General features: G+C 37.4%; 1 protein-coding gene across 3 annotated transcripts in view; it reads right to left on the reverse strand.

The window, feature by feature from the left end:
* Nucleotides 1–13,193, reverse strand: part of PRKAA1 (protein kinase AMP-activated catalytic subunit alpha 1) — a 44,265-nt gene that overhangs the window by 14,766 nt on the left and 16,306 nt on the right. For all 3 annotated transcript variants that reach the window (XM_065875604.1, XM_065875602.1, XM_065875605.1), the window contains exons 2-3: nucleotides 1,794–1,935; nucleotides 25–118 (exon numbers count right to left, since the gene is read on the reverse strand). In XM_065875604.1, coding sequence (XP_065731676.1) covers nucleotides 25–118; nucleotides 1,794–1,935 — 236 coding nt within the window. The remainder of the gene's footprint in view (nucleotides 1–24; nucleotides 119–1,793; nucleotides 1,936–13,193) is intronic.

Genomic DNA, 13,193 nt, shown 5'->3' on the forward strand with positions numbered 1-13,193 from the left:
CAGGATTAAATCAGAACTGCTTACCCTTCCGTTTTTACAGATATAATCAAATAGCTCTCCTCCTGAGACATATTCCATCACCATGAAAATATCAGATGGTGTACTGATGACCTGGTACCTGGTGAGAGAAAACATTATCTACCAGTATTAAAACATGTATATTCATTCATTAAGTGTTTACTAAGCACCTATAATACACCAGGCACTGTGCTAGATGCTGGGAAAACTGCAGGGAACAAAACAAATTCTCTGCTCTCGTGGAGTTTATTTTCCAGAAGCCAAGAAACAGACACTAAATAAAAAACAGTATTTCAGGTGGTGGAACATGCTATGAAGAGAATCAAAGCAAAACTAAGGGAAATCTTTCATACAGGGTATTCAAGGAAGGCCTCTCTGAAAAAGTAACATTTAAGCAGAGCCTAATGGAAATCAGGGAACAAACCATGCCATTATCTAGGAAGAAGGTGAACCAGGCAGAGGAACAGCAAGTGCAAAGGCCCCCAGGGGGAAACCTGCCTGGCGCATTTGAGCAATGGTAGGAAGGCTAGAGCAGAGTGAGCTGGGAGAGAGAAACAGGATGTGGGGTCAAAGAGGTAACTGGACAGCAGAGGACACAGAACCTTAAAAGTCATATGAGGCTTTGGCTTTTACTCTATAGGAGAAAGAAAGCTATTGAAGGTTTTAAGCAAAGCAGTCACATGATCTGGCCAAGTAAAAGGGTAACTTTAATTGATGGCAGCAATGTGAAGAACTGACTGGGCAGTAGGGTGGAAGCAGGTGGCTACTGCAGTAGTCCATGAGAAAGATGAAGGGGGCCCACACTGGGTTGATGATAATGAAGGAACTAGAATGAGATCTTAGTTTTTGAAGGAAGGGATGGAATGGAGGTTGGGAAGTGAGAGAAATAGGAAAGTTAAGGATAGTTCCTAAGTTTCTGCCCTGAGGAACTGATATTAACTGAGATGGTGAAAAGACCAGGAAGACCAGGCACCAGAAGGTAATAAAAGGGTTCAGTTTGGGCCAGATCGAGTTTCACATGCCTCATGGTTACCCAAATGGAGATGTAAAATAGGCAGTGTGCATATTCAGGGAACAGGTTTCAAAGCAGGAGATGTATATTAAGGGCTGTCAGCATAAGGATGGTATTTAAAACCATGGCACCTCAACACATGAGAAGAGGTGAGAGTGAAACAAATTTTGAGTCACCAGTTCAATACAAAAGCCTAAATGGTTTTAATTTATAGCCTGCATAATAAAGCTGAGTAGTAAATAACTTAACTGTAGATCCTACAATTGTCAGCTGTAAAACAATGGTAATATTACTGCCTTTTGAAATTTGGATTCCTGAAATTCTATTATTTGGATTTGGATTCCTGAAAATCTATGATTTGTTACTTGTTTTATCAGATATAAGCAGTGTGGGGGAGTGGAGACCCTACTTTATGGTCTCTAGTGAGGCTAGCTGATATCATGTGGAAATTTGGAGGGCAGAAGTTTTTACTAGCAAATCATTGTTGGTTCTACAGCAATAGGGGCACTGAAAGTTATCTATCAGAACGGCATCAGTCCCGAAAATGAGAAAAACAACATCTGATCATCACAAGGGCAAAATGTGAACTTAGGCTTAAGTGACCATGAATGGGGTTAGATAAATACATGAACAGGAAGAAATTTGAAAACCCTCAGGAACAGACCAAAGCAATGTCACTCATCTTTCTCACTTGTCAGATTAAGAAGGTTAACAAAAATGATGAAAAAATGATATGACTATATTTAATACAATCAGATCTTACAGTTTAATTATATGAGGATGCCTGAAAAGCTTGAGGTTCTGAATTTCTCTGCGGATTTTTCCTACTACATCAAGGCTTCGAATCTTCTGTCGATTGAGTATCTTCACAGCAACTTTATGCCCAGTCAACTCATGTTTGCCAACTGTAGGAGAAATAATTTTAATAAATTAGCGCCAGGTTTGATTAATAACATATTTAGAACTATTCTAAGAGTAGTAATCTTAGCATTCTCCAAATGTACTTGCACAGTTCCAAGTTCTTTTTTAATTTTTAACTGGTGTATGGCTGTTTTACGATGTTGTGCTAGTTTCTGCTGTACATTAAAGTGAATCAGCTAGAGGTATACATATATCCCCTGGTTTTGCATTTCCTTCCCATTTAGGTCACCACAGAACATTGAGTACTATTCCCTGTGCTATACAGTAGGTTCTCATCAGTTATCTATTTTATACATAGTAGTGAATATATGTCAAGTTCCTTTCAATTCTGCCTGATTTACCCCTGAACGTTTAGATGTTTAAAGCTGGAAGGCTAAGGGAGAGAGAAAGAAAGAAACTTCTTTTTGCTCTCTACCTTTTTATTTATTTATTTATTTTTGGCTGTGCAGGGTCTTTGTAGCTGCGTGTGGGCTTTTCTCCAGTTGCAGCTTTGCGGTGCGCGGGCTTCTCATTGCCATGGCTTCTCTTGTTGCAGAGCACGGGCTCTAGAGCGCAGGCTCAGTAGCTGGGGCACATGGGCTTAGTTGCTCTGCAGCATGTGGGATCTTCCCGGACCAGGGCTTGAACCCGTGTCCCCTGCGTTGGCAGGCAGGTTCTTAACCACTGAGCCACGCGGGAAGCCCTCTCTACCTTTTTGTACTTTTAAATTCTCTTAATTTACTTTTCATTTTTTAAACTATCATACATACAAATTGAACTTGTTTCTTTTGTTGTGCAGTTCTATGGATTTTAAGGCATGCAGAAATTGGTGTAATCACCATTATAATCAGATACAGAACAGTTGCATCATACCAAAAACCACCCTCATGTTAGACACACTTTCTCTATAATCTCCTGAACCTTTAAAATTTAGGATCATGAGAATGTAATTTCTGTTTTGAAAAATAAGAAAAAAATTTTAAGTGATTACCTTTCAATTTTGAATGCTATACCCAGATAATAAATGCTTATAATAGAATTTAGACATTTTTTAACAGAGACAAAGTCTCCAAAAATTTAGCTTCTAAACACGCTTTCTTAAGGACCTAGTGGAGAATTAATATTCCATCAAAATCAGGAAAGAAACCAAGATGGTAAGAGGGCAGACAGCAGAAGCAAGAACCACAATTCTCCAGCCTGTGGAAGGAAAACCACATTCACAGAGAGACAGACAAAATGAAAAGGCAGAGGGCTTTGTACAAGATGAAAGAACAAGATAAAACCCCAGAAAAACAATAAAGTGGAGATAGACAACTTTCCAGAAAAAGAATTCAGAATGATAGTGAAGATGATCCAGGACCTCAGAAAAAGAATGGAGGCAAAGATCGAGAAGATGCAAGAAATGTTTAACAAAGACGTAGAAGAATTAAAGAACAAACACCTAGAAGAATTAAAGAACAAACAAAAAGAGATGAACAATACAATAACTGAAATGAAAAATACACTAGAAGGAATCAAAAGCAGAATAACTGAGGCAGAAGAATGGATAAATGACCTGGAGGACAGAATGGTGGAATTCACTGCCAAGGAACAGAATACAGAAAAAAGAATGAAAAGAAATGAAGACAGCCTAAAAGACCTCTGGGACAACATTAAACACAACAACATTCGCATTATAGGGGTCCCAGAAGGAGAAGAAACAGAGAAAGGACCCGAGAAAATATTTGAAGAAATTACAGTCGAAAACTTCCCTAAGATAGAAAAGGAAATAGCCACCCAAGTCCAGGAAGCACAGAGAGTCCCAGGTAGGATAAACTGAAGGAGAAATACACTGAGACAAACAGTAATCAAATTGACAAAAAATAAAGACAAAGAAAAATTATTGAAAGCAACAAGGGAAAAATGACAAATAACATACAAGGGAACTCGCATAAGGTCAACAGCTGATTTCTCAGCAGAAACTCTACAAGCCAGAAGTGAGCAGCGTGATATATTTAAATTGATGAAAGGGAAGAACCTACAAGCAGCATTATTCTACCCCACAAGGATCTCATTCAGATTCAACAGAGAAATCAAAAGCTTTACAGACAAGCAAAAGCTAAGAGAATTTAGCACCACCAAACCAGCTCTACAACATATGCTAAAGGAACTTCTCTAAGTGAGAAACACAAGAGAAGAAAGGGACCTACAAAAACAAACCCGTAACAATTAAGAAAATGGTAATGGGAGCATACATATCGATAATTACCTTAAACGTGAATGGAATAAATGCTCCAACCAAAAGACACAGGCTCACTGAATGGATACAAAAATAAGACCCACGGCTTCCCTGGTGACGCAGTTGTTAAGAATCCGCCTGGCAATGCAGGGGACACGGGTTCGAGCCCTAGTCTAGGAAGATCCCACATGCCACACAGCAATTAAGCCCGTGCACCACAACTACTGAGCCTGCGCTCTAGAGCCCGAGTGTCACAACTACTGAAGCCCATGTGCCTAGAGCCCATGCTCTGCAACAAGAGAAGCTACCACAATGAGAAAACCATGCACAGCAAAGAAGAGTAGCCCCTGTGCGCCACAACTAGAGAAAGCCTGCACGCAGCAACAAAGACCCAATGCAGCCAAAAATAAATAAAATAAATAAATTTTAAAAACAAAAAAACAAGACCCATATATATGCTGTCTACAAGAGACCCACTTCAAACCTAGGGACACATAGAGACTGAAAGTGAGGGGATGGAAAAACATATTCCATGCAAGTGAAAATCAAAAGAAAGCTGGAGTAGCAATACTCACATGAGATAAAATAGACTTTAAAATAAAGAATGTTACAAGAGACAAGGAACGACACTACATAATGATTAAGGAATCAATGCAAGAAGAAGATATAACAATTATACATATATATGCACCCAACATAGGAACATCTCAATACATGAAGCAACTGCTAACAGCTATAAAACAGGAAATTGACAGTAACACAGTAATAGTAGGGGATTTGAACACCTCACTTACACCAATGGACAGATCATCCAGACAGAAAATTAATAAGGAAACACAAGCTTTAAATGACACAACAGACCAGATAGATTTAATTGATATTTATAGGACATTCCATCGAAAAACAGCAGATTACACTTTCTTCTCAAGTGCACACAGAACACTCTCCAGGATAGATCACATCTTGGGTCAGAAATCAAGCCTTGGTAAATTTAAGAAAATTGAAATCATATCAAGCTTCTTTTCTGACCACAACACTATGAGATTATAAATCAATTACAGGGAAAAAACATAAAAAACACAAACACATGGAGGCTAAACAATACGTTACCAAATAACCAAGAAATCACTGAAGAAATCAAAGAGGAAATCAGAAAATACCTAGAGACAAATTGCAATGAAAACACGATGATCCAAAACCTATGGGATGCAGCAAAAGCAGTTCTAAGAGGGAAGTTTATACCAATACAAGCCTACCTCAAGAAACTAGAAAAACCTCAAATAAACCATCTAACCTTACACCTAAAGGAACTAAAGAAAGAAGAACAAACAAAACCCAAAGTTAGTAGAAGGGAAAAAATCAAAAAGATCAGAGCAGAAATAAGTGAAACAGAAACAAAGAAAACAATAGCAATCAATAAAATTAAAAGCTGGTTCTTTGAGAAGATAAACAAACTTGATAAACCTTTACCCAGACTCATCAAGAAAAAGAGGGAGAGGACTCAAATCAATAAAATTAGAAATGAAAAAGGAGAAGTTACAACAGACACTGCAGAAATACAAAGCATCACAAGAGACTACTACAAGCAACTCTGTGCCAATAAAAATAGAAAACCTGGATGAAATGGACAAATTCTTGGAAAGGTATAACCTTCCAATACTGAACCAGGGAGAAATAGAAAATACAAACAGACCAATCACAAGTAATAAAATTGAAACTGTGGTTAAAAATATTCCAACAAACAAAAGTCCAGGACCAGATGGCTTCACAGGTGAATTCTATCAAACATTTAGAAAAGGAAGAGCTAACACCCATCCTTCTCAATCTCTTCCAAAAATTTGCGGAGGAAGGAACACTCCCAAAGTCCTTCTATGAGGCCACCATCACCATGATACCAAAAGCAAAGATACTACAAAAAGAGAAAATTACAGACCAATATCACTGATGAACATAGATGCAAAAATCCTTAACAAAATACTAGCAAACAGAATCCAACAGTACATTAAAAGGATCATACACCATGATCAAGTGGGATTTATCCCAGGGATGCAAGGATTCTTGCAATATATGCAAATCAATCAATGTGATACACCATATTAACAAATTGAAGGAGAAAAACCATATGATCATCTCAATAGATGCAGAAAAAGATTTTGACAAAATTCAACACCATTTAGGATAAAAACTCTCCAGAAAGTGGGCATAGAGGGAACCTACCTCAACATAATAAAGGCCATATACAACAAACCCACAGCAAACATATTCTCAATGGTGAAAAACTGAAAGCATTCCCTCTAAGATCAGGAACAAGACAAGTATGTCCACTCTCACCACTATTATTCAACATAGTTTTGGAAGTCCTAGCCATGGCAATCAGAGAAGAAAAAGAAATAAAAGGAATATAAATTGGAAAAGAAGAAGTAAAACTGTCACTGTTTGCAGATGACATGATACTATACATAAAGAATCCTAAAGGCTCTACCAGAAAACTACTAGAGCTAATATATGAATTTGGTAAAGTAGCAGGATACAAAATTAATGCACAGAAATCTCTTACATTCCTATACACTAACAATGAAAGATCAGAAAGAGAAATTAAGGAAACACTCCCATTCACCATTTCAACAAAAAGAATAAAATACCTAGGAATAAACCTACCTCAGGAGGTAAAAGACGTGTACTCAGAAAACTATAAGACACTGATGAAAGAAATCAAAGACAACACAATCAGATGGAGAGGTATACCATGTTCTTGGACTGAAAGAATCAATATTGTGAAAATGACTATACTACCCAAAGCAGTCTACAGATACAATGCAATCCTATCAAATTACCAGTGGCATTTTTCACAGAACTAGAACAAGAAATCTTAAAATTTGTATGGAGACACAAAAGACCCCAAATAGCCAAAGCAATCTTGAGAAAGAAAAATGGAGCCGGAGCAATCAGACTCCTTGACTTCAGACTATACTACAAAGCTACAGTAATCAAGACAATATGGTACTGGCACAAAAACAGAAATATAGATCAATGGAACACGAGAGAAAACCCAGAGATAAACCCATGCACCTATGGTCAACTAATCTATGACAAAGGAGGCAAGGATATACAATGGGGAAAAGACAGTCTCTTCAATAAGTGGTGCTGGGAAAACTGGACAGCTACATGTAAAAGAATGAAATTAGAACACCATACACAAAAATAAACTCAAAATGGATTAGAGACCTAAATGTAAGACCGGACACTATAAAACTACTGGAGGACAACATAGGAAAAACACTTTGACATAAATCACAGCAAGATCTTCTTTGATCCACCTCCTAGAGTAATGGAAATAAAAACAAAAATAAACAAATGGGACCTAATGAAACTTAAAAGCTTTTGCAAAGCAAAGGAAACTACAGACGACGAAGAGACAACCCTCAGAATAGGACAAAATAGTTGCAAACGAATCAACGGACAAAGGATTAATCTCCAAAATATATAAACAGCTCATGCAGCTCAATATTAAAACAACAAATAACCCAATCAAAAAATGGGCAGAAGGGACTTCCCTGGTGGCACAGGGGTTAAGAATCCACCTGTCAATGCAGGGAACACAGGTTCGAGCTCTGGTCCAGGAGGATCCCACATGCCACGGAGCAACTAAGCCTGTGCACCACAACTACTGAGCCTGCACTCTAGAGCCTGCAAGCCACAAATACCAAAGCCCACGTGCCACAACTACTGAGCCCACATGCCACAACTACTGAGCCCACGTGCCACAACTACTGAAGCCCGCGTGCCTAGAGCCCATGCTCCCCAACAAGGGAAGCCACCATAATAAGAAGCCTGCACACTGCAGTGAAGAGTAGCCCCCACTCAACACAGTTAGAGGAAGCTCGCACGCAGCAACAAAGACCCAACACAGCCATAAATAAATAAATAGGCAGAAGACCTAAATAGACATTTCTCCAAAGAAGACATACAGATGGCCAAGCAGCACATGAAAAGCTGCTCAACATCACTAATGATTAGAGAAATGCAAATCAAAACTACAATGAGGTATCACCTCACACCATTTAGAATGGGCATCATCAGAATATCTATGAACAACAAATGCTGGAGATGGTGTGGAGAAAAGGAAACCCTCTTGCACTGTTGGTGGGAATGTAAATTGATACAGCCACTATGGATAACAGTATGGAGGTTCCTTAAAAAACTAAAAATAGAATTACCATATGACCCAGGCAATCCGACTACTGGGCATATACCCAGAGAAAACCATAATTCAAAAAGACACATGCACCCCAATGTTCATTGCAGCACTATTTACAACAGCCAGGTCATGGAAGCAACCTAAATGTCCATCGACAGACGAATGGAAAAAGAAGATGTGGTACATATATACAATGGAATATTACTCAGCCATAAAAAGGAATGAAATTGGGTCATTTGTAGAGACGTGGATGGATCTAGAGACTGTCTTACACAGTGAAGTAAGTCAGAAAGAGAAAAACAAATATCATATATTAACGCATATATGTGGAACCTAGAAAAATGGTACAGATGAACTGGTTTGCAGGGCAGAAATTGAGACACAGATGTAGAGAACAAACTTATGGCTACCAAGGGGGGAAAGTAGTGGGGAGGGGGTGGTGTGATGAATTGTGAGACTGGGATTGACATGTATACACTAATATGTATAAAGTGGATAACTAATAAGAACCTGCTGTATAAAAAATAAAATAAAATTCAAAAAGAAAATTAAAAATAAAAAAATTTTTCTTTAAATAATAAATAAATAAAAAGAAACCAAGATGGTATTCAGTAAGAAGGGATCCAATATAGGAGAAAAAGAAGAGAATCCCCAATAAGGTAATGAAGCAAAGTCATAGGTAACAGCTGTGTAGAAGGCTGGAAGGCAACAAATCCAGACAGAAATGTTGCAGAGGATCCAGGACGGTTATTTCTAGGGAGAAAAAAGAATAGACAGATAAATTATCTGACAGGTTTGAAAGTACGTAATGTTACATTGAGAAAGATCTTACAGAAGCATTTGAAGATGTGGAGAATTTAGCCTTAGGTTAGAAGAAAACTAAGCAAATGAAAAAGTGAGGTAAATTAATAACTCCAGGAAAATGAAAAGTTCTATAAGTAAATATAGTCATAGTATTGGCTTAGCAGATAGTTTTTACACAGTCACAATTATGAAAACACCAAATATGGAATTTTTTAAAAGTATGACATAATTATATTAGGAGAATGAGGGTGTAGAGGAAAAGGTACAAAAGAACTAAAATATTTGACCTGGAGGTTATTACGATTAGTGAAGTAAGTCAGACAGACAGTCTCCTCAGCAAATGGTGTTGGGAAAGCCAGACAGCTTCATGTAAATCAATGAAGTTCAAACACTCACTCACACCATACACAAAAGTAAACTCTAAATGGCTTAAAGACTTAAATACAAGACATAATACCATAAAACTCCCTAGCAGAGAACATAGGCAAAATATTCTTTGACATAAATCATGGCAATATTTTCTTAGATCAGCCCAAGGCAAAAGAAATAAAAGCAAAAATAAACAAATGGGACCTAATCAAACGTATACACTTTTGAACAGCAAAGGAAATGAAAAGACAACCTAAACACTGGGAGAAAATATCTTCAAATGATGAGACCAATAAGGGCTTAATTTCCAAACTATACAAACAGCTCTCTCAATATCAAAAAAAAAAAAAAAAATATATATATATATATATATATATATAAACAAGCCAATCAAACAATGGCAGAAGACCTAAATAGAAATTTCTCCAAAGAAGACACAGATGGCCAATAGGCACATGAAAAGATGTTCAACATCTCTAATTATTAGAGAAATGCAATTCAAAACTGCAATGAGGTATCACCTCACACCGGTCAGAATGGCCATCATCAAAACATCTACAAATAATAAATGCAGGAGAGGGTATGGAGAAAAGGGAACCCTCTTACACTGCTAGTGGGACTGTAGATCAGTGCAGCCACCATGGAAAACAGTAGGAGGGTCCTAAAACAACTAAAAATTTAACTACCATATGATCCAGCAATCCCACTCCTAGGCATATATCCAGAAAAGATGAAAACTCTAATTCAAAAAGATACATGCAGACTTCCCTGGTGGCACAGTGGTTAAGAATCCGCCTGCCAATGTAGGAGACACAGGTTCGAGCCCTGGTCCGGGAAGATCCCACATGCCACAGAGCAGCTAAGCCCATGTGCCACAACTACTGAAGCCCACACGCCTAGAGCCCATGCTCTGCAACAACAGAAGCCACCGCAATGAGAAGCCTGTGCACCGAAATGAAGAGTAGCCCCCGCTCGCTGCAACTAAAGAAAGCCCACACACAGCAACAAAGACCCAACGCAGCCAAAAAAAAATAAATAAAATTTTTTTTAAAAAAAAAAGCATAAGAGGAGAAAGGCAAGTTCCTCCTAAGATGACACTGTTCCCAAAAGGCCAGAAAAAATTTTTAAAAAGAAGAAGAAAAGATACATGCACCCCAACGTTCATAGCAGCACTATTTACAATAGCCAAGACATGGAAGCAAGCTAAGTGTCCATCAACAGATGAATGGATAAAGAAGATGTGATACACACACACACACACACACATACAAACACACACACACACACACACACACACACAGGAACATTACTCAGCCATAAAAAAGAATAAAATAATACCATTTGCAGCAACATGGATGGACTTAGAGATTATCATATTGAATGAAGTCACAGAGAAAGACAAATATTGTATGATATCACTTGTATGTGGAATCGAAAAATAATAAAAATGAACGTTTTTAAAAAACAGAAACAGATTCACATAGAAAACAAACTTATTTTTATTCACATAGAAAACAAACCCAAGGGGAAAGGATGGGAAGGGATAAATTAGGAGTATGGGATTAACAGATACCACTATATATAAAATAGATAAACAAAAAGGATTTACTGTTATAGCACAGGGAACTATACTCAATATCTTATAATAACTTACAATGGAAAAGAATCTGAAAAAGAATATATGTATATATATATATATATATATATATATATCCACAACACTTTGCTATATGCCTAAAACTAACACAGTATTGTAAATCAAGTATACTTCAATAAATTTTTTTTTTAATTTTAATAAAATAAAACTAGTGAATATAACAAAAAAGAAACAAACTCACAGATAAAGAGAACAAACCAGGGGTTACCAGTGAGGAGAGGGAATTGGGTAAGGGCAAGATAGGGATAGGGGATAAAGAGGTACAAACTACTATGCATAAAATAAATAAGCTACAACGATATGTTATACAGCACAGAGAATATGACCAATATTTTATAATAACTATAAATGAAGTATAATCTATAAAAATTTTGAATCACTATGTTGTACACTGAAAATTAATATTATACTGTAGATCAACTATACCTCAATATAAAAATAAAATAACTTAAGAACGAACTAAAATCCTCATCAACCATAATAAGAATTTAACAAAAAGTCTGTCAACAAGAATTAAGATAACTTTTATGCATCCATTATAAATTAGAAATGCGGAAGTTTTAAAAAAACAGGGCTTCCCTGGTGGCACAGTGGTTAAGAATCCACCTGCCAATGCAGGGGACACGGGTTTGAGACCTCGTCCAGGAAGATCCCACATGCCGTGGAGCAACAAAGCCTGTGCGCCACAACTACTAAGCCTGTGCTCTACCGCCCGCAAGCCACAACTACTGAGCCCACGTGCTACAACTACTGAAGCCTGCGTGCCTAGAGCCCGTGCTCTGCAACAAGAGAAGCCACCACACTGCAATGAAGAGTAGCCGCTGCTCGCCGCAACTAGAGAAAGCCCGTGCGCAGCAATGGATACCCAATGCAGCTAAAAATAAAATAAATTAAATTTAAAAATTTTTTAAAAAGATAAATACAAGAAGAAACAGCTAAGAGTTGAAAGTGGGGGTAGGAAATTGTTTTATAAATAGACCTCTTAGCGCTATTTGACATTTTAACATATACATTACTTTTCAAAAAAAATTTTTTTTCAATTTTAAATAAGTGATTTAGAGTTTTCGTTTTTCAGGAAGAAAATGTTCTCTTCTAAATTAGAACATAGTTTTGGCAATCTTCATAATTACCAGCTGAAAATCAAGGGTAATGATAACAAGAAATCCTTCTTGAGCTGAATTGTGTCTCTCCCCAAATTCATATGTTGAAGTCCTAATCCCTAGTACCTCAGAAGGTGATAGTATTTGGAAATAAGGCCTTTAAAGAGATGACTAAGTTAAAATGAAACAGTTGGGGTAGGTCCTGATCCAACCTGACAAGTGTGCCTTTAGGAGGAAATATGGATACACAGAGAAACAGCAGAGGTACACACAGGAAACCATGTGAGGACAGTGAGAGAAGGCAGCCATCTGCATGCTAAGGAGAGAGGCCTCAGAAGAAACCAAACCTTAATCTCAGACTTTTAGCCTCTAGACTGTGAGAAAATAAATTTCTGTTGTCAAAGCCATTCGGTCTGCAATATTTTTATTATGGCAGCGCTGGCAGACTAATATAATATTTTTTACTATTTCCAAATTGAAAATTCAGCATTGATATTTTAAACTCCTTGTATTTAAAACATTATTTTAAACAAAGAATTATTCTCATTATTCCAATCTCAATAGACTTTCCTGCTTGATCTGGGACTTAGGAAGGAGCCGAGCCTGACCATCCTTTAAAAACCCCCAAGGACTAGGAGACACTGCAGGTTTTTAATCATGGGAGGAATGAGATAATTATTTTTTCTAAAAGAAAAAAAAAGACACATTGTTTGCTCCTCACTTAATATGTGCTCTTGACGATTTAACAATAAGAAGTTTAGAATTTTAGAACTAAAGAGAACCTTACAGATCATCGGGTCCAATGGTTTTCAACAATTTAACATTTTTTTCCCCACCAAGCTAACCAAGACAATGAGTGAAGGGATCTTCTGCCCCATGAAACTCCCTGCAGCTGAGAGGGGTGGACAGGGGATGGG

Source organism: Phocoena phocoena, chromosome 3, assembly GCF_963924675.1.
Source record: "Phocoena phocoena chromosome 3, mPhoPho1.1, whole genome shotgun sequence".
NCBI classification, from domain to species: domain Eukaryota; kingdom Metazoa; phylum Chordata; class Mammalia; order Artiodactyla; family Phocoenidae; genus Phocoena; species Phocoena phocoena.